Below are 22,296 nucleotides of genomic sequence, written 5' to 3'. Positions count from 1 at the left end.
TTCAGATCCCTCTTGCAGATGTCCTTGTATCGCAGCTGTGGTCTACCTGTAGGGCGCTTTCCTTGCACGAGCTCTCCATAGAGGAGATCCTTTGGGATCCGGCCATCATCGATTCTCACGACATGACCGAGCCAACACAGGCGTCTCTGTTTCAGCAGTGCATACATGCTAGGGATTCCAGCACGTTCCAGGACTGTGTTGTTAGGAACTTTGTCCTGCCAGGTGATGCCGAGAATGCGCCGGAGGCAGCGCATATGGAAAGCGTTCAGTTTCCTCTCCTAGCAATTCGTAGCAGTAGTAAAAATAGTGAGTGCAGGAAGAGAAAAAGGACAGTGCAGAGATGTGACGCTGGAGGAAAATGGTGCTGTGAGGTGGAGGCCTGTTGAGAAAGACAGGGCTTTGATTAGGGTTTTGATAAGGCACATTTTTATAAATTATAATCACTTTTAAAGTGTACTGGGCTGGTGTTACAGGCAGTATAGTGGCAGCAGATGCATGTAGAGGTGTTAGAGAACGTGTAGAGGTGTTGTGGTTTTACTATTTTTGCAGATTTTGCAGGTTTGGTTTTTTTTTACAAAAACGAGAAGCGCAGAAGGCAGTATTATGTGTTTTGGGGCGCAATCCTAATAAGGGCATAGGCCAGCGCAAGTCCCTTATGCTGCCCCAGCGGTGCCACAAAAGTGCCATAAAGCACTTTCGTGCCACCGAGGAAGCAGGGAGGCCAACCCAAGTTCCACAGGACCAGAGACTGAGGTAGGAATGTGCTGGCCAAGTCAGGCCAGCGCAGGGGCTTAGGGAGGGCGGGTAGAGGGTGAGATGGTAGTATTTCAGGCTGGGGGCGGGCCTGTGGGTAGGCAATGGGTGAGCGAGGGGTAGAGCCAGGATCCAGCACTTTTGCCAAATCCTAACCCTGGTCTGAAACCTAACCTTGGTCCACCTCTTGAGGTGGTGCAGATCCGCGTAGTCCCATTGGGGCTGCTGTGGCATTACCCGGGGTAAGGGGAAGGATTTCCCTTTGCCCCAGGCTTAGCCACATTTGGCCCCAACCTCACGTTGGATACGGGGCAGGCCGACCAGCCTTCCCTTTCCAGCGTGGTTTAGGATTGGCCTGTTTATTTTGTTATCACTGAAAAAGCCCACCTCTGCTTATGGGACGGTAGATTCCTGAAGGTGAGGGAAAGTGCAGTCTTTTTAATACCTTGAACTCAGGCAATTTAGGGCTTTTAAGATAAACCAGTTCTTACACCTGTTAGCAAACTAGTGAGAGCACGAATGAGATCAGCATTTTGCTCTGGTGGCTTGCTGAGATAAATCAAATATTCAATCACTTCTTAAAAAGTGAGCAATTAAAACAGAGCAGTGTCAAAATGCAGCCTGCCTGATTTCTCATGGGATGTGAGAATCCGATTTCTTCTGTAGAGCCTGAGACACCCATGAACTCTGCCGTCAAATGCCTTCTGGAACAGCAAAGTTTCCAGAGCTTTGTTAAAAACAACGAAGAGTCTTGTGGCTCCTTGAGGCATAAGAACATAAGAACAGCCCCACTGGATCAGGCCATAGGCCCATCTAGTCCAGCTTCCTGTATCTCACAGCGGCCCACCAAATGCCCCAGGGAGCACACCTGATAACAAGAGACCTCATCCTGGTGCCCTCCCTTGCATCTGGCATTCTGACATAACCCATTTCTAAAATCAGGAGGTTGCGCATACGCATCATGGCTTGTACCCCGTAGTGGATTTTTCCTCCAGAAACTTGTCCAATCCCCTTTTAAAGGCGTCCAGGCTAGACGCCATCACCACATCCTGTGGCAAGGAGTTCCACAGACCAACCACACGCTGAGTAAACTGGCAAACCAGTTTAGCTGTTGTGAACTGCAACCTGCCTCTTCAGACTGTGGCCCACAAACGTTTTAGGCTGAAATAAAGTCTCCAAGCTGCCACAAGACTTTCTGTCCGCTTGCTTCTTGCAGACCTCACAGAGCTTGCCATCTTGAGGTCATCTAACCGTGAAATCCAATGCATGATTACTCTGCTCTCATTAGGGTTTACTCTCAGTTAATTGTGCATAGGATTGCAGCCTAAAAAAGGAGAATGGGGAGGGCTTGGCAGATTTCCCTGGGGGAGAGAATTTGACCACCCAAAGACATGATTTCTGTTGCCTTTACACAACAACCTTGTAAGATAGGCCACTGTTAGCCCCATAATATAAATGTGGGGGAAGAGAATTGTGATTGAAAATGGGGCAGTGGGCTCCCCATATCCACAATGGATCTGTTCCTGGACCCCCCAAAGATACCAAATTCCGCAGATAGTGAAATCCATGGGAGGCCCTGCCGGCAAACCAGAAGCGCCTTTCAGAAGTGCCCAGGAGGACTTCTGGGACGTGGGGAGGCTGTGTACAACTGGAAGGCCCTTCTGATTGCGTCCATGTGGTCCTCTAGTGCAGGCTTGAGGTCCACGCCAAGTCAAATCTGCGGATGCTGAACCCTGCGGATGAGGAGGTTCCCCTGAACACATATTGGTACTGAGTAGTCCAGCATGCAGACAATCCTATTCAATCCCCGGCATGATGATTACAGAGGTAATGTATGTGAATCTCACATATATATATTTTGGAAAACTTTCATGAGTTTCTTTATCTTTGTTTACAGGTGTTCTCAAACAGGGAACCAGCTGGACAAGCTTGTAGCATGGCTGGTGAGTTCCATTTCAAGACATTTGGGAAAGTCTTCAGACCCACAAGCGGGTGGGGCCGTAGCTCGGTGACAGAGCATTTGCTTTTTATGTAGAAAGTCCCGGGTTCAAATCCTGGCTGCATCACCAGGTAGGGCTGGAAAAGAGCCTTCCTTGAAAGCCTGGAGAGCTGCTGCCAGTCACTGTTGATAGTACAGGGCTAGATGGTCTCATTGTGAGGCAGCCCCATATGTTTCTTGTTGCCAGTGTTTAATTTTGAAAAGAGCAACCCTCTTCATTTCTAAGTGTGCATTGGTCTCTTTCCCCAATGCAGAGCTGTCAGTTCAAAATGCTTTGGGACCAACTAGAGATTTTTTTACCCAGGAAATTGTGTCCCTAGCCTGAGAGTCTGGGCATTTCTGGTTTCTTCTGGAGTTTGCCCAGGTGAGTTCTTGCAGATGTCAACGCACTCTGGCTAAATACTACAGGATGTGATGCTGGGTCAGATGGCTAATGAAGGGGATTAGACACATTCATAGAAGAGGAGAGGCTTGTCAATGGCTATACAGTTGTACTCTAAATAGAACCTCGGAATGCAGAGGCAGTATTCCATTGAATGCCACTTCCAGGGGAGCAATGATGGAGGAGGGCAATTGTGTTCATGCACTGGGCAGGGGCTTCCAAAAAACTTGCCAGGGGGAGGGAGTGGGGAGACAGGAGGTGGGTCCGGTTGAGCTGAGCTCCACCGGATCCTGTCCGTTTCTGCAGGGCTTGGCGCCCTACATGAATGCTCTTACTTTACCGCCAACCTTTTGGTCAGCGGTAAAGTGAGTAGGCCCAATGCGGGACTGCTTCCCTTACCTGGGAGAAGGGGACGCGGCAGGCTGAGGTTCACAGGATGCGGCAGGAGCCCTTCTCGACACCGCTGCTGCCGCACACCCCAGGCAGCTCTAAGGTCTGATAGAAGAACAAGCCATTACCAAAATGTATAAGTTATTGTTAAAATATGAGACAGAAGATTAGCAGGTTAAGGAGTATATGATACAATGGGCAAGAAATGTTGGTCATGAGATATCAATGGTGGAGCGGAAGAATTAAAAGATTAAAATTTACATTGAATCAAACCTTAAAGAGAACTTTTATAAAATGATGTATGGATGGTATTTGACTCCAGGTAAATTGGCAAAAATGTATCGAATAGATGTTGGAAGTGTAAAAGACAAGAAGGAACGTTCTATCATGTGTGATGGACCAGTACAAAAGCGAAAAAATATTGGACTTTCATATCCCAGCAAATGCAGTTTATACTGAAGGTAAATTTACAAATGAAACCGGAAGTTTTGTTGTTGGGGATATTGGATGACTTGATTCACAAAGACAATGAAATTATGTTTTTATATATGACAACTGCTGCAAGAATATTGTATGCCAAATACTGGAAAGTTCCAGAAATACCTGCACTGGAAGAATAGTGTTTAAAGGTGTTGTATTTGGTAGAAGAAGAAGAAGAATAGGCTCTCAGTTTGGCTGTACTTGTCGTAAGAGGCGACTAAACAGCCACCGGGTAGATGGGATTCGTCAGCCTGGGAAGGCAGCTCATATGAGAGAAGGAAAACTCTGATCCCAAACCTCCACTGCCTTGTGGCTACATCCAGTTATGGAAAAGGCTTCAGGAGTCAACCTCGAGGCAAAATCAGGAGCCCCTGATGCAGTTCATGGCTGAACACAGTCAACCATGTTTCTGGCAACTCCTGCGACGCCGCTGGAACCAACCGTATTGGCCTCTGCCTTTCCATTGGACCATTTCAGCGACGTGGAGAGGGGGGATTTGCTGCATGGGTAACAGCCTATCCTCCATACCTACTTTACCCAGGCTTCGCGCACTGGAGAGGACACTCTGTTCCAGAACCACCATTCAGAGCGTGACACCATAGTCTTCCGAGACTGAAGGATGCCAACACAAATTTGGTAGAAATGGATAAACTTACAATTCTTCCTAAAAATAAGTCAGTAAAAACTCTTATGGACAATTGGAAACCATTCATGGAATTCCTGAACATTGAGGGGGAAATGGGTCAAATAACCTATGAATTTGATGAGTAATTCAGGGATTTTTAAAATCTTTTTCTCATTTTTCTTTTTGTGTTGAAAATGTACTTTTTAATAAGTAGTAGACTGTTTATGATTTGATAGCTAATATTTTGTAGTAGAACAAAGAAATGTAGTTTGAGATTTCTGCACTTTCCACACAACTTGCAATCTCTTCACTTTTAATTTCTTTGATTTGCTTTAATAAAATTAAAAATTAAAAAAAGAATACTTATTTACTACTTTTCAATATCAAAAAGGCAATCAAAGCTTTATTGGCTACGCACAGTACATGAAAGAACTTGTGATTGATATCGTGATGGTGTCCTTATGGAAATTAGGAAGGGATTCTCCCTGACACACTTACACCCACACACAGCATCCTCCTGACTCCTTGTGATCATCAGTGATTTCCATAATTTCAAGGAAGATACAGAATCTGGTGTGTCCCAACCAGATTTCCATTAAGAAAGATTGATGACTTGTAAATTGGCCTAAGGATGTAAGAAGAGCCTTGCTGGATTCAGTGAGATCTGTCCACCCCATCTGATCCTGTCTCCTATAGCAGTCCACCAGTTATAAGAACAGCCCCACTGGATCAGGCCATAGGCCCATCTAGTCCAGCTTCCTGTATCTCACAGCGGCCCACCAAATGCCCCAGGGAGCACACCAGATAACAAGAGACCTGCATCCTGGTGCCCTCCCTTGTATCTGACATAGCCCATTTCTAAAATCAGGAGGTTGCAAATACCCATTATGGCTTGTAACCCATCATGGATTTTTCCTCCAGAAACTTGTCCAATCCCTTTTTAAAGGCGTCCAGGCTAGATGTCATCACCACCTCCTCTGGCAAGGAGTTCCACAGACCAACCACACGCTGAGTAAAAAAAATATTTTCTTTTGTCTGTTCTAACTCTCCCAACACTCAATTTTAGCGGATGTCCCCTGGTTCTGGTGTTACGTGAGAGTGTAAAGAGCATCTCCCTATCCACTCTGTCCATCCCCTGCATAATTTTGTATGTCTCAATCATGTCCCCCCTCAGGCGCCTCTTTTCTAGGCTGAAGAGGCCCAAACGCCGTAGCCTTTCCTCATAAGGAAGGTGCCCCAGCCCAGTAATCATCTTAGTCGCTCTCTTTTGCACCTTTTCCATTTCCACTATGTCCTTTTTGAGATGCGGTGACCAGAACAGGACACAATACTCCAGGTGTGGCCTTACCATCGATTTGTACAACGGCATTATAGTATGCCTCTGGGAAGCCAACAAGAAGGGGATAAAAGCACCCCCTGTTTTCTGCACCCACTGTTCTTCTGCACCTGGTATTCATACTCTCCAAAACTGGGAGCCAGGCCATCATGACTGAAACTCATTATAGAGTTGTCTTCCATGAATTTATCTCACCTTAAAGCCATATAGGATGGTGGCCATCACAGCCAGCATCTTATGGTCATGAGTTCCATAGATGAATTCTGCCTTTAATGAAAAAGTTCTTTTCTTGGAGTGAGGGAATCCCAACAGATTAATTTTGCCTTAGATAATTTATTTTATTTGCAGCATTGTTAAGACAAACGGATTCATTTCAGCTTAAGCTTTCCCTGACTGCTTTGTCGGATGCAGAAGACAAAAGCATCTGCTTGTGGTGAAGACTCTCTTTTTAAAATAAAGTTTGCCTAGTCATTAAGTATTATTTCTTGTTTAGTTCTTATAATTGATTGCCTCACAATGTTTTTATATTGTATTTTAGCAGAACAGGTGCCAGCTTGAGGGCCGTTGTGGAGGTGGAAAGGCGGCATACTTTTTTATTTAGGCTAGGAACACCCACGGTTCCTTGGAAGGGGTCTCATCTGTGGAAGCTGAGGCCGAAACCTTCAAGGTGCCACCAGGGCTTCTGCTGTATTTGCAGGTGATGTCTTACCCGCTGGACGTTGAAACAGCTGCCCCTTCCCTGGGCTGCCCCAAGACCTCCTGACATGCCAGATGTTCCCCCCTGTACCTGATGATGTGCTAGCCAGTGGCGATCCCAGCCCCAGTGCCACCTGACCGCAAATTACTGAACCCCCAGTGCCAAGAAACCTGAAGTGTGCTTGGTTTTCCGTATTACTGTCAACATTGGGGAGCACAGGGCCTAGGAGAGGGGGGATAAAGGGGGTAATTTGTACCCGGGCCCAGGCTCTAAAGGGGGCCCCAGAAGCCAAAGGAGGGGCCCCAGAAATTTCCTGGGATCTGACATTTTCCTGTCTACTCAGACTTGTTGCCTTATGGGATGCTGCGGACACTACTAATGCCACATGGGTGGGTAGACCTGGGCTCCTAAGACTTTTCCAGCTGTCTCTACCTTCCCCTCACCCTGCTTCGTCCCTTCCCGCTCCTATTCTGCTCGCCCATCACCACCCTCCCCTACTCTGTTTCACCCCTCCCCCTTTGCAAAGGGGCCCAAAAGAAACTTTGTACCCCCTGATAAAATTCTTCTCAGAAGCTCTGGGGGAGCAAACCCACATTTTGCTTCCCCCCTGCCTGGAATGGCCCCAAAGGGGAGAAGGAGTGTCTGCTCACACGCTGCAGTGAGGCTCCCTGCAGAACTTAGTGCTTTGCACCCCCTCCAGTTATGCCACTGTCTGAGTGAGAAGATCCCAGGAAAGATCTGGGGGCCGCCCCCTTAGGCTCCTGGGCCCCCTTTTTCTGAGCCTGGGCCTGGGTACAAATTGCTCCCTGTACCCCCCTATCAAGGGCCCCCTCCCTCCCTTAACCCCCTGCAAAGTGATGCCCAAGTGCTGGAGCACAAACCACGTGCGCAGGACAAAAGCAGGCGTGGGAAGCAGGCGCGGTGGGCGGGGCGGGCGTGGGAAAGGGGGCGGGGCTCCCGGGGAAGTGGGCGGGGCTCGAGAGAAGCCAGCGCTCTGTGGCTTCTGCTGTATATAGAGCCCGCGCCGCAGCCTGGAGCTTTGTGTTTGCCGAGCAGGAGAGTCAGGAGAGGCTGCGGCGTTCCCAGGCGAGGGAGGGGAGAGAAGGGAAGCCCCCCCATCCCCTGCCCCTCATGGCTGCCCTGCAGCAGACCAGCCACGGTGCCTGCAAGCTGATCGCCTTCACCCTCTTGCAGGTAGGGTCTGGGGACCCTGGGCAGGTGGGTCTTGGGTGGTGGGTCTTGGGTGCACTGCCAAGGGGGGCTTGCAGGGCCCTCTTTCCAAAGGGAGACCTGGAGGGGGAGGGATGTCTGGGCGCTGGGACTGCAGGAGACCCTCCTCCCACCCCCCTCCACTTCTTGATTGAGGTGCAGCCTTGAGATCTTTCCCGCAGCGCCATCCCAGGTGGGTCTACTCGGGAGTAAGCCCCTTGGGTTCAATGGGGGCTTCCTCCCAGGTATAGGTTTGCAGCCCCGATGCTGTGCACGCCTACTTAGAAGTCCCACTGTAGTCAGTGAGGCTTCCCCCCATGTGAGAGAGAGAGAGAGTGTGTGTGTGTGGCTAGGATTCCAGCTGTCCTTAGCCAGAGAGGGTCGAATCCGGGCTGAAGCCCTGCTCTCCTGGCTTTGACGCTGGGGGGTTACTGCTGTGGGGGGTTGGTCACTCCAGGGTGGTCTTCTGAATGGGCTTGGTGCACCCTCCTTGTAGATCTGGAGATACATGTCAGTCAGAGCAAGAGGCTCTGTGGCTGGATCCCTGGGCATCTACTCAGAGGCTGTGACCAGTGGGCATGACTGCCCGGTCAGTGTGTAGGGTTTTGCAGTGTCCGAAAAAGATCACAGAGCCTGGAAACAGAGAGAGAGAGAGAGAGATGCACCTTTTCATGCAAGTCTTCCGATTTCCCTCCCCTTTTGGGGTGTATCAAAATTTGAAATCTAAATTTCAGCCAGTGCGTGTGTGGGAACAATCTGATCTCCAGGATGATTTGTGCCAAAGGTAGGACAGGATCTATCTGTTGATGGGATCACAATCCTCGACCAGCCTGGCTGTAGTGGGGCTGAGCAGTGTGGTAGCAGTTGCAGGCTGGCACTGCAGGTCTTGTTTTGACAAGCCCCTACTCGAGACCTGCATGGAAATGGCCTGATCAAAAGCTTGGATAAATATCTTGGGGTGTGCACACACACACTCTATTTTATATAGGTATGTGTGTACACACACACAATTTTTAGGTATGTGTGTGTATCCACATATTAGATGTGTGGGCGCGCACGCACACACACACACACATCCATAATTTTTTTACTCACACCAGTGGCATAGCTAGAGGGGGGTGCAAAGCACTAAGTTTTGCAGGGAGCCTCAGTGACCAAGGGGCCCCTCCCCTCCAGAGCCATTCCAAGCCGGGGAGCAAGCAGAGGGGCCGCTTGCATGCCGAGGTAAGGCTCCCTGCAAAACTTAGTGCTTTGCACCCCCCTCCCAGCTATGCCACTGACACACACAAATATGTGTATATAAAAAAAGATGTTGGGTGCTGCCTTGTCTGTGTTTACCAGGGGAGTGAATGCCATTCAACAGTGTGTGACTTCCCTTCTGAGCAAACAGGGACAGGAAGGCACAGTAAATGCAACTTTTATGTACTATTCTGGGCAGTTCCTTTTGTTGGAGTTGGAGTTGGCTTCCTTGAGGATTTAGGGGTGGGTGGGTGTGGTATGTTTCTGTTAGAATCAAAGGCTGCAATTTTGTAGACATGCTCCTGGAGTATGTGGAGTAAATCCTGTTAAGACTCAGTGGGGCTTGCTTGTGAGCAGACTTGCCTATGCCTGTGCTGGCTTGCCAGTCTCATTGGCAGAGTGAGTTGGAGGACTCCTTAATGGCTCAGAGATTGGGCTTAAAAAGATCTACACGGAGGTATTTCCATCTTGTCTGTCTTCCAGTGGGGTACTCGGGGGTAGGGGGCTCCAAGGAAGCACACATGGGATTCCCAGTCAGCCAAGCACTGACCTCCTTAACTCAGCACCTTGGGCCTGTATGATATGCCTGGGGGTGGCACATGGTGGGCTTATGGCACTGAGGGGGCTGGGGCACACAGAAGTGAAGTAGTGCTAGTGGGAGGAAGAGGATGGTCTGCAGTGGTTCCCCGTTATCACCTGATAAGCCAGCTGAGGCCTAATGGGGAGGTTTAATAGGTGATACTATATGGAGGAGTGGGTGGTAGTGGTGGACACAGCCTCCTATCCCTGGTTGCTACAGTGGTGGCGGCAAAGGGAGATTTTGGGCCCTCCTGTGCCCTGTTAGTTTTCCTGGGGAGGGGGTGTACAGGGCTTTTCTCATGGGGGTGCTGGAATGTGAGACGGCCACTACCAGCTGCCCACAGACAATGCCCAAAGAATGCTCCTTGGATCCAGCATGTCTGCAGCCGAAATATTTTGTGTGACCCACCTGAAGTTTGCCAGAGCACGTGGCCTGCTTTCTGCGCCCCACCCTTTACACACATGGTCCTCCAATCTAAAATGCATGAGGCATTCAAGATCGGTAAGAGTGATCGTCTTGGAAGCGGAGAACGTCTTCAGTTACAGGAGCAGAGGCTGTCTTGTGCAAACTAATAACAAAGAGCTTTCCTTAGGTGGGGATCTTATTTAATTCACTTTGCAGAAGCATCTTATAGTGACACTTGCTGCCTCATATGCCTGGTATGTCTCTTTTTAGAGTGCAGTTTGCATCATGTACATTTGCTGATGGCTAAGAGAGAGAGAGAGAGAGAGAGAGAGCTGTGGACTGGGACTTCCTTGTCTCAAATCCCGCCTCTGCCAGGAACAATATAGCCTCTTGGCATTTGAAGGTAGATTGCCCCGGGACATGGAGGTTCCATTTCTAGCAGCCCTAAAAGCCCCTGCTACATTGGATCCTAGGCCTATCTATGTAGTCCATCATCCACAGTTACCGTTCAAGCTATGAGCCTCTTGCTTCCCCGTTCTGTACTAAATGTTTATTTCTCTCTCTCTTTTTTCCCATAGGCAGTGCCATCCTTTGCTAACACTCGCTGCAGTAGCCACCAAGAGTAAGTGAGAATCTGTTAAGACAAGGTGGTTGTTGACAGCAATTGACCTTCTTTGAAAATGTGAAGGAGAGAATGAGTTGTAGCTGGAAAGTCTCCAGTTCAAATCTCACCTCTTCCCCACGCTCACCAAATGGCCTTAGGGAAACCTCTGCTGTCTTTGTTTCCCCATTTCACCATATGGAGATTATATGCTGGTGGGTTTGGTTAAGAGACTGACGTACAAATTGGGACTTCTCTGATTTCAATCTCTGCCAAAAACTTGTTTGGTGGCCTTGGGCAGGCTTCTTCTTGGCCTCAGTCTTCCCCATTGGCAATATGGGATTATTATTTATTTATTATTTATATACTGCTGGGATATACCGCTGGGATAATGATACTTGCTTATCTTACAGGGCTTATGGATTGCATGTGAAGTGCTTTGAACTTTTGAATTTAGAATGATAAATCTAAATTTATAATTAAATTTAGATTATGTATTATATAAGATATTATTGTATACACTTATTTATTTATTTATACCCTGCCTTTCTTTCCGACTAACCGGAACTCTCAGGGCGGCATATTAAATAGAGAAGCAATAATGTGCAAAGAATTAGAACAAAGTATAAAATGCAGTAATCATGAGATAATTATGAAGAACAGTGCAACAAAAAAAAAATTAAGACAAATTATGAATGCAAATTACTGAATGCAATTTCAGGTTCCAAGAGCTGATAACTAAGAACAGAAGGCAAAGTGGCAAAGGAAAATCATCAGCTCTTGCTGGAATGCTGACTAAATCACACTAGCCTGTTTAACAGAGTCTAACGTAAATTTGCATAAAACTGCTTCATAAACGATGCTGTCTTGGGTTTCTTCCTAATCATGGGTGGCCCTGATCATCACACCAAAGCCAATGAGCCTGGCTATCACAATGGACAGGGCCTTCTCGGTGGTAGCATCCAGACTTTGGAAATTCCTGCTCGTGTTGCTCCCCTCTCTTCTGGCTTTCAGACATCTCTTAAAAATGTGTCTGTGGGACTGCTGAGAATTGAGAGGGCTCCTCTGTAATGCAGCTTTTATTCTGTCTTTGATCTGATCTTGGAAGCTAAGCAGGGTCAGGCCTGGTTAGTATTTGGATGGGAGACTGCCTGGGAATGCCGGGTGCTGTAGGCTTATACCATGATCTGGGAAGCTAAGCAGGGTCAGGCCTGGTTAGTACTTGGATGGGAGACCGCCTGGGAATGCCAGGTGCTGTAGGCTTAGACCATAGTCTTTCGAGACTGAAGGTTGCCAACCATTTGATGTATGATTCATACCAATAGCACCTTCAGCGTCATACAGATTTGTAATAGCTTTAACTTACCTTGATTAAATTTTAGAGCATATGTGAGCATTTGCACACATCCCGTGTATTGTAGTCTTGACAATAACTCCATATGGTCATACCCATAAACCGGATGGGGAAGGCTGAGGCTGAGAGGACCACAGGGTGAGCTTGCCTTGAGCCACTGGGTGAGCTAATAGCGGAGATGAGATCTGAACTGGAGAATGTCTTGGCTCCCATCTTAGCTGCTATGCCATGCAAAGCTTTCAATTAGACTTCAGGCTTCTTAATTGAGAATGATTTGATGCCCACCCCAGGTCGGTTTTATCTGATTGGCCATGGGGTGTGGTGTGTCTACCCAAACGGAACAGGCATTGTACAGAGGTGTTGTCTGTCTGCAGCAGCTTTTGGAAGACTGGGGAGAGCTACGCGGTTAGACATAGATGAGTTCCTTTTGTGTGTGTCCCTCGTGGTCTCTGGACAAACCGGTTTTGCAGAACATTTATAGGTCTTCAGTTTGTCACCTGGAAAAATGGTCCAAAACATCAGTGGTAGATGCACACATGCATCTCTGGGCTGTAATTGGAGAGTAAACTTGATAAACAGCCAATGTCCCCTCTCTCTGCTTAATAAGACATGACGTTGATCGGCTCACTTATAAAGTTCTTGACCAAGGAGCTGTCTGGTTTTCTTATCAAGCTTGTGTTTTTATGCACAATCTGTCTTATGGCAATTCAACTCATGCAAATAAAAAACTTTATTGTACTTGACTATGCAATCTACACTTGCATCTCCACCAAGATTGGCAATTTGCATTCCCACTGAGCTTGTTGCATCCAGAGCACCTTGTTTGAAATGTTGGTGCTTTTTCTTGTGTTGCCTGTTAATTTTGCAGATAACTGCATGCAATTAAGAGTCGACAGATCATTAATGTGGATGCTGAGGAAAAGGGGAGGGGGAAAAGACTTGTGGTGGTCAAGTAAAATAAACAAGCAGGGAAGCAAAAATGCCCATCTGGTTAGAGCCTAATTTTAAGAGAGTGTTTTTCCATTGTCGTAGAATATTTGAGTTTGAAGGGATCCTGGAAGTCATCTAGTCCAAGCCGCTATTCAATGCAGGCAATATTCCATAAAGTGCAGCCAGCTAGGACTTGTCATGTGTAATAATAATAATAATAATAATAATAATATAGATATTTATATACCGCCCTTCTTGGTCGTCAGATTTCTCCTCAGATTTTAATTCAAGGCGGTTTACATAGGCAGGCTATACTAAACCCCAGTAGAGATTTTTACAATTGAAGAAGGTTCCGTCTTTCAAGAACCACAACATTTCAGATGGATCTTTTATGATCTGGTATCACATTCTGGTATCTGGTGTCATGACCAGATACCATGAACCATGAGTTTAAGGCTTGTCTGTGTGTGTGTGAACTCACTAGTGTGTGAACTCACTAGTTACGTACAAACAAGCAGGCTGGCTGATCCCATGCAGTTTCAACACTGGACCCCACCCCAAGCTGCAATATGGGAACAAGTGCATGGACCTGCCTTATAGGAGTGTCCTCATGATTGCAGAGATAAAGTATGTGGATTTCATGCATATAATTTTGGAAGACCTTTGTGAGCGAGTGGTTCTTTCTTTGCTTTTGTTTACAGTTGCTCCCAGGGAACCAGCTGGACGAGCTTGTGGTATGTCTGGTGAGTACAGTTCTTTTTTTCTCTTATGTTATTTTGGGAAGTCTATGAACTGGAAGAAGGTGGGGCTGTAGCTCACCGGGGAAACTATCTTCTCTCCATGCAGAAAACTGCAGGTTTAATCCCTGGCAGCCTTTCCAGGTAGGTCTGGGAAGGACCTCTGTTGAAAACCCAAGGAAGCTGCTGCCAGTCAATGTCAACAATACTGAGATCAGTACCCTAAGGTTCTGACTCAGTAGACCGCAGCTTCATCTGTTCCGTTTGATGCATTGACAGTGTCGACTCTCTCCAAAAGCAGATAGAGCTTTTGCGTAACTTTAATAGAAAAGCAAATACTGGGGTCAGTCTGCGCTTTGATCTCATTTTCCAGGAGAGAGAGGCTTTCTTGGTTTCTGTTTACTTTTCAGTCACAACCCCTTCCTTTGACTAACAGCTGTAGTCATTTTGGCTCCTAAAGAGGAAGTAACAGGACAGCATTGCAGTTCTATATCCGACTTACACGTCAGTGATCCAAGCATGTTATGAAACCAAGTGAGGCTGTGTAGCTGTAATTGCAAAATTTCCCCTTAAGCACACAACCGTATGAAGCTGCTTTCTGCTGAATCAGACCCTTGGTCCATCTATCTCAGATTGTCAGCAGTGACTGGCAGCTTCTGCTGAGTCAGTCCCTTGGTCAACCACACTGTCACATGTCAAGCACAGGCTGACAGCAGCTCTCCCAGTCTCAGGTAGGGGTCTCTCCCAGCCCTACTTCCTAGATGCTGTTGGGGATTCAAACTAATGTAAGAAAAGCCCTGCTGGGTCAGACCAAAGCATTCTGTTTGTCATGGTGGTCCACTGGCTGCCTCTGAGTCCACATGCAGGAGAGGAAGGCAGACGCTTCCCTGAAATTTTGATTCAGGGCCCAATCCTATCCAACTTTCTAGCACTGGTGCAGCCACAACGCAGCCCCAAAGTAAGGGAACAAATATTCCCTTACCTTGAGGAGGCCTCTGTGACTGCCTGCCCACTACAGGAAGCAGCACATGCCCCATTGGCACGGCTGCACCGGCGCTGGAAAATTGGATAGGATTGGTTCATAGTTCCACTGAACCTGGAGGTCATGCGTGATTAGTAGCCAATGACAGACTTACAGCTCAATCCTATTCACACTTTCCTGGGAGTAAGCCCCATAGACTCTAATGGGACTTACTTCTGAGTAGACATGCATAGGATGGGGCTCTCACCCTCTATAGATCTGTTAAATGACCATAGTTCATGGTCGGGGCACATAAGGTCACGCTTGAGCTATTTGGTAGCTCTGACAGTCACACTTAAAGTCTTTCTTTCACCCTCTGCTCAACCCTACTTCCATTCTTTGAATTTTTCCCTGGTCCCTGAGAATCCATGGTGGAAAGGTTGTGGCTCATTTGGAACATCCATGCAGAAGGTCCTGCGGTTGATTCCTGCCATCTTCAGAAAGGACAGAGAGAGAAATTCCTGTCTGAGAACCCTGGAGAACCGCTGCCTGCCTGTGTTCACAAGAGTGATCTCTAGACTTAATATCAGACAGTTTCCCATGAAATCCCAGCCCCACCTTCTTGGGAGCAAGGATAAGAACATAAGAACGGCCCCACTGGATCAGGCCATATGGAAGGATGGAGAGCTGAACTGAACGCACAACAAAAATGGTGTCTTTGGCTTATTTTTTTGGCTGTTAAAGCCCCCAAATGGAAATATTATATAAACTGCCATTTTTCTGCAACTGTCACCTCTTTCCTAAGTATCATTTTGCAGTGGAACCCCACCCCCCCCTTTGCCCCATGCCTCTGGCCAAAATCAAAAGGAGCTCTTGGATCTTACAGCAACTGTTACCCTGCACATGCCCGATCTTGTCTGATCTTGGAAGCTAAGCAGGGTCAGGCCTGGTTAGTACTTGGATGGGAGACCGCCTGGGAATACCGGGTGCTGTAGGCTTATACCATGATCTTGGAAGCTAAGCAGGGTCAGGCCTGGTTAGTACTTGGTTGGGAGACCGCCTGGGAATACCGGGTGCTGTAGGCTTATACCATGATCTCGGAAGCTAAGCAGGCTCAGGCCTGGTTAGTACTTGGATGGGAGACCGCCTGGGAATACCGGGTGCTGTAGGCTTATACCATGATCTCAGAAGCTAAGCAGGCTCAGGCCTGGTTAATACTTGGTTGGGAGACCGCCTGGGAATACCGGGTGCTGTAGGCTTATACCATGATCTCGGAAGCTAAGCAGGGTCAGGCCTGGTTAGTACTTGGTTGGGAGACCGCCTGGGAATACCGGGTGCTGAAGGCTTATACCATGATCTCGGAAGCTAAGCAGGGTCAGGCCTGGTTAGTACTTGGATGGGAGACCGCCTGGGAATACCGGGTGCTGTAGGCTTATACCATGATCTCGGAAGCTAAGCAGGCTCAGGCCTGGTTAGTACTTGGATGGGAGACCGCCTGGGAATACCGGGTGCTGTAGGCTTATACCATGATCTCGGAAGCTAAGCAGGCTCAGGCCTGGTTAGTACTTGGATGGGAGACCGCCTGGGAATACCGGGTGCTGTAGGCTTATACCATGATCTCGGAAGCTAAGCAGGCTCAGGCCTGGTTAGTACTTGGATGGGAGACCGCCTGGGAATACCGGGTGCTGTAGGCTTATACAATGATCTCAGAAGCTAAGCAGACTCAGGCCTGGTTAGTACTTGGATGGGAGACCGCCTGGGAATACCGGGTGCTGTAGGCTTTTACCATAGGCTTTCGAGACTGAAGGTTGCCAACCATTTTTTTTCCTGGATCTTTAAAGTTCGCCCCTAGTTTGGAAAGCTTCTGAACCCAACCTGTAGGTATTAGATTTGGTGTTTGCCACACAGTTGGTGCTGGGGAGAATCCTCCTCTGCTCATCAGGAATGGATGCATGTCCTTCCTCCAGCAGGAAGGCATTCTGCTCTTCCCCTATGAGACTCGAAACCACCAGGGTGTCAGTGGGTCATTCTGTGACCTCTGCTTGCATTCCTCCTCCATCCTTGCCATTAAAATGCGCGAGTTGCTCACCTCGCCGGAGATGGGGGTTTTCCCCATGATGTGGAATAAGGCCGGGCTGTATTGCTCATGATCATGTGAAGCCGCCCTACCGAGTCAAACCCTTTGGCCCTCTGTCTGAGCACTGACTGGCAGCGGGGCTCCAAGGTTCTAGACAAGGGCACGTTACCTGGAGTTGCTGCTGGGGATTGAACCTGGGCCCTTCTGCATGCCAGGGGTGTGTTTTGCCACTGAGCTGAAACTTCTCCAAGCCTCTGAGAAAGAGGCAGTCCCTTCAGCCTGAGTTACTTGCCAAGAACCCAGGAGTGTGCAACATAGTTTAATGGTGATCTCATGTTTCCTCTTCCTTCCCCTCCCACCTGTGGAATCCTTGTTGATGAAATTTTAGCCAGGGTGCGTGTGTGTTCCCTTGGCAAGTCAGACCTCTTCAGCAGTCAAGAATGTGACAAGTTGGAATGGTGATCTCATTGAATCTTGCCAGTGTCTTGCCAGCGTCAAAATACTGTTGGTTGGCTAGCGAGGCTGCTTGTGTCAATGTTGCAACAGCAACGAAAGCCAGCTAGGAAAGAACCCCTTCCTTTTTCTCCCCACTAAAGATGCTAAAGAAAAAGACCAGCCTGGGGTGAAACTCTTCCTGGTTGCACATGTTGGGGGAGGGGGATTAGAAACCTAGGAAGAACTTGATTAGACTAATTTCCACGTCCTGTTTCCCCCAGTGACCCACCGAATGCCTCCAGAAAGCCCCGTTCCAGGGAGTGAACTCAATAGCCCTCCCCCATTGCTCTCTCACCCAAGCTTTCAGGGGTAGACTGCCTTGGATATGGAGGCTCCATTTAGCAGTTGCAGCAAATGGCATCAGCGGACCCATCCTCCTGCCTAATTCTTTTTTATTTATATCTAAAACTTTGCGCCCTGCTCGTCTCCCAGAAAAGGGCCCAGAGCTGACTGCATTTTTATTGTCCAAATATCAAAATAATAATAGAAACTAGGAATGCAGTCCACTTTATTCCAGAGAATAAATAAATGGTTATGTTATAAAAAAAATTATCTATTTAGCTGTGTAAACTGCTTCATGAATGTTTTTGCTTGAGAAGTGGCATGTAAATATTCTTTAATGGTGATGCTGATAGGACACTGCTCTTACTGAATCAGGCCATTGGTCTAGCGATTGCAGCAACTGTTACCCTGCACATGCCCGATCTCGTCTGATCTCGGAAGCTAAGCAGGGTCAGGCCTGGTTAGTACTTGGATGGGAGACCGCCTGGGAATACCGGGTGCTGTAGGCTTATACCATGATCTCAGAAGCTAAGCTGAGTCAGGCCTGGTTAGTACTTGGATGGGAGACCGCCTGGGAATACCGGGTGCTGTAGGCTTATACCATGATCTCGGAAGCTAAGCAGGGACAGGCCTGGTTAGTACTTGGATGGGAGACCGTCTGGGAATACTGGGTGCTGTAATACCATAGTCTTTCGAGACTGAAGGTTGCCAACCAACATGCAGTATTGTCCACACGGGTTGGCAGCAGCTCTTTAGGGTTCATAAGAACATAAGAAGAGCCCTGCTGGATCAGGCCAAAGGCCCATTTAGTCCAGCTTTCTGTGTGTCACAGTGGCCCACCAAATGCTTCAGGGAGTATACAAAGATACAACTTACCCAACTGTGCAGCCGTGCCTACGTGCTACAGCCATGCCCCATTAAGGATTATTTCATACGCATTGGATGAAAGCATTGTATGTGTTGCGTGCTTGGTCCATAAAAAAAAAAACCTAAACATCCGTTGTTGGGCAGGGTTTCTCCATCTTGGAGCCTGACCTGTAGTCAAATTGTAGTTCTTTTATTTTAAGACTTTCTGATGAGCAACACATCAAATGTGGGACAGCCCTTCCCAAATTTCTTGGGAATGTCTGTACTATGTCCAGTGCCTGCCCATCTGAATCTACACCTTATTTTTGACACTGTGTTGTCCATAATTTGGGTCACCCTAAAGCAGCCTAGATGACATAACCAGCCGCTTATCTAACCAGGCTTCCTCCTTTCCAGGCACACGTACGTGTCTGTGAACCATTGGCTGATAACGTTGGTTTGCAAGTGTTGCTTAAGTGAACTTAGGCATTCCCGGCCAGATGGAAATAGTTGGGACAACAACTTTGGCCTACTTTTTGCAATTGTTGAAAGGAATTATTGTGATAGCATATGCAAAGTACTTTCAATGAAAGGCTGGGGTGTGTTAAATAATGTTTGTTAAATAATATGCTAAGTAGAAGGAGGTCGATGTCTGCTGAGCCAAGCCAAAGGCCTATAGAGTCCACCATCCAGGTGCTATGCTTCTCCTTTAATATTGCTGTCCAGCACCTGATATTTGGGGGTAGACTGCTTCTGAGCCTGGAGGCTCTAGTGAGCTGACATGACTAATAACTGTTGAGGGATAACTTCTTCCCCCTCCTCTCCAGATGTGTCTAATCCTCTTTAAGAAGCACTGAACAATTGCCACCTTTCATGACTGCAAACTTCCATGCATCGGGGCTGGGGAGACTTCAGGTTTGCTGGTGACTCTCAAGAACCCTAAAGTCCATTAACCTGAGCCAGGTGGAAAATAGGAGGTGAAGCAAGACACCATTTTACATGCTCCCATTTTACAGATGAAAAAGACTGAGGCTGGGAGGGAGGGAGGGGCAACTAGTTATAGGCCAGCCTTGGCTGATAATTTTTTTTTCTTGCCATTTAGTTGCTACTCCATATAGATTATTGGAAGCCACAAACTACTGTATTCCCAGTTGGCTGCAAATGATCCATAGATCTAGCAGGAGATCCCAATCTAGTTGCTGCCTGTCCTTATGGTGAATAAGTGTTGCATTGTTTGTTTAAGTTGTTAACGATAAGTGGTGGTTTTTTTTGGTCTGTCCTGCCGCTCAATCTCTTTGAATGATGAGCCTCACTCAGTGTGGACTCAGTTTTTAACGTGGACTCCGATTTTGCTTTTTTTTCCTGGCTCCTTTAGGCTGATTCTCCTCACGGTGTTCATGCTGCTGATGTGCGGGATCGGGGCCAGCTGTGTGAAGTTCTGCTGCCGCACCAAGAGACCGCCAGCGCAGCCTTTCCCGCCACGTGCCGAAGATATCACCGTCATCCCCATGGATCACGACAGCACTCCCCACAGCACTGTCACCTGTGAGTATCTGGGATCCCATCAAGCATCCACGCTTAGGATGCTCGGACTATCCTCAGTTCCAGAAATGGGGTGTCTGTGTGTGTTGGAAAAGGTGCAAAAATGGAAAAGGTGCAAAAGAGAGCGACTAAGATGATTGCGGGGCTGGGGCACCTTCCTTATGAGATTGAGACATACAAAATTATGCAGGGGATGGACAGAGTGGATAGAGAGATGCTCTTGACACTCTCACATAACACCAGAACCAGGGGACATCCACTAAAATTGAGTGTTGGGAGAGTTAGGACAGACAAAAGAAAATATTTCTTTACTCAGTGTGTGGTTGGTCTGTGGAACTCCTTGCCACAGGATGTGGTGATGGCATCTGGCCTGGACACCTTTAAAAGGGGATTGGACAAGTTTCTGGAGGAAAAATCCATTACGGCGTACAAGCCATGATATGTATGTGCCACCTCCTGATTTTAGAAATGGCCTATGTCAGAATGCCAGATGCAAGGGAGGGCACCAGGATGAGGTCTCTTGTTATCTGGTGTGCTCCCTGGGGCATTTGGTGGGCCACTGTGAGATACAGGAAGCTGGACTAGATGGGCCTATGGCCTGATCCAGTGGGGCTGTTCTTATGTTCTTATGAATATATCGAGTAAACATCTCTCTCTCTCTCTCTCTCTCTCTCTCTCTCTGCCCTTTTCCCCTCCAGCATATAGCTCTGTACAGTTCCCCCAGCACTTCTTGCATCCATTACCCTTCCGGGAAGCAGATAGGAACGTGGGGAGTCCTCCTGCTTACAGCCTCTATGCCATTGAAATGCCTCCATCTTATGAGGAGGCCATCAAGATGGCCAAACCCTGCACCAAGACGCTAGTTGTGGGCCAGGAGGTGGATGAGAATTCCTCGCAGCCATCAACCCCAGAAGACCATTCCCAGTCCTCAACGCTGCACGAGGTGCCAGAAAGCTGCCCGGAGCCCGTACACCCAGAGTCGGAGCTTCCAGAAGTTTCCACGCAAGAGCAGCCACAGCTGTAGCCCCCTTTGCAGGGTGGGAAGAGAAGGACAATGAGGAGACTGTTCTTGGTTATTTTGGAGAGAGACACCCACCCGACCCCGCCAGTGACAATCTGCCACAGAGGAGGAATATCTCCTGGGGGGTGTGGTGGCCTTCCATTGACACTTCAAGGTTACCCACTAAAGCGGTGGGTTTCCAAACATCCGCCGTGGGCAGAGGTAGCTGGGGGATCTGTTCCCTCTTGAGAACCATCTGGTTTTGGGAGAACAAAATGGCCGACCGCTGGATCCAAACAGGAGCTGAAGGGGGCTGTGTTTTCCCCCCCCCTCGTCGTGAGGTTAAAACAAGCGTGACAAACAAATGTGAAACTTGCAACATCTGCTCTTCTCGCCTCTGAGAAGATTGTAACATGCAGCATATTGCTGAAGCGCTGAACTCGTTGCTATGCGACGGCAACCGGCCTTTGACCGCCCGGGTAAATAACAGGACTGGGTATGCGTGTAACGGCCCCGATTTATCTGTTGATACTATTGTTGTAGTCGAAAGGCCAAGTCCGTTTGTACAAACCACGTTCCCAAAGGGGCTTCCTGGTCCTGCTCTGGTTTCCTCCTGGAGCCACTTAACGCGATCGGTTTTGAAATGTCTCTCGTATTCCGACGCGTGTCGGCATTTGGATTTGGGGAATGACTTGAGCTCTGTATACGTTAGCGGAATAGGTCGTGGTCTTCCAAAAGGGAAGAAAACTGGTTTGCAATCCTAGCAGCCCTTGGCTAGGCCTCAATGAGTGTTGATACTTAATGGTATTTGATTATTATTAAATAAGGCGGCGTACTTTTTTTTTTTAAGAAGTCCAGAATGGGAAATCTGTCTCTGAAGAAAGGAGAGAGGTAATATCCAGAGATAACCTTGCAGGCCTCTTGAATCATTTTCCGACAAAGTACTGGCTTTCCTGCTACAAACTCTGCAATGCAGATATCATAGGGTGAGGTGGGGTTTAAAAATGATGCAGCCCTACGTCCGTGGAAGGAGGGGCAGCTTTTCGAGCATGGGTCAAAGCCAAGGGCCTATGTCCAGTTGAGCCCTACCAACAGGTTTTTTGCTGGATCTCTATGACTCTCCCAGCAACCCCCAGCCAGGGGAGGGGCAGTGACAGCCATTGATGGTTTTCCTTCCCTGGCTGGTGCCATCTTAAATCCCCCACGTGCCTTTGCCACCGAAGCTGCATTGAGGTGGGACATTTATGACAATGCTTGCCAGGAAAGTAGGGGATCTGGTGACGCCATGCTGTTCCTATACCATTGCCTACCTAGGAAAGCCAATCAGGGATCCTGAAGGTTCACCGAGTGGGAGGGGGTGAGGGGCACACAGCAGT

The 22,296-nt window shown here is 48.0% G+C and overlaps 1 protein-coding gene and 2 pseudogenes across 1 annotated transcript; all 3 read left to right on the top strand.

Annotated features, from left to right (window-relative positions):
- The first annotated feature begins 7,793 nt into the window (after positions 1 to 7,793).
- Positions 7,794 to 21,801, top strand: TMEM52 (transmembrane protein 52). Its single transcript, XM_066637396.1, has 5 exons — positions 7,794 to 7,856; positions 10,674 to 10,717; positions 13,682 to 13,723; positions 19,754 to 19,923; positions 20,619 to 21,801. The coding sequence occupies exons 1-5, from the start codon at positions 7,794 to 7,796 to the stop codon at positions 20,942 to 20,944; spliced, it is 645 nt and encodes a 214-aa protein (XP_066493493.1). The 3' UTR covers positions 20,945 to 21,801.
- Positions 15,557 to 15,676, top strand: LOC136660980 (5S ribosomal RNA; annotated as a pseudogene).
- On the top strand, positions 17,922 to 18,041 carry LOC136660821 (5S ribosomal RNA; annotated as a pseudogene).
- Positions 21,802 to 22,296: the final 495 nt, after the last annotated feature.

Source organism: Tiliqua scincoides, chromosome 9 (genome assembly GCF_035046505.1).
Source record: "Tiliqua scincoides isolate rTilSci1 chromosome 9, rTilSci1.hap2, whole genome shotgun sequence".
NCBI classification, from domain to species: Eukaryota; Metazoa; Chordata; class Lepidosauria; order Squamata; family Scincidae; genus Tiliqua; species Tiliqua scincoides.
The sequence above is the reverse complement of the archived record's forward strand: the minus strand, read 5'-3'. Positions and strand labels throughout refer to the sequence as shown.

Excerpts from the sequence above, each read along its gene's own strand:
- TMEM52 (XM_066637396.1), top strand. The coding sequence starts at position 7,794 with ATGGCTGCCCTGCAGCAGACCAGCCACGGTGCCTGCAAGCTGATCGCC. Across the intron at positions 13,724-19,753 it reads ACGAGCTTGTGGTATGTCTG|GCTGATTCTCCTCACGGTGT; the intron begins GTGAGTACAGTT and ends TGGCTCCTTTAG. Across the intron at positions 19,924-20,618 it reads TCCCCACAGCACTGTCACCT|CATATAGCTCTGTACAGTTC; the intron begins GTGAGTATCTGG and ends TTTCCCCTCCAG.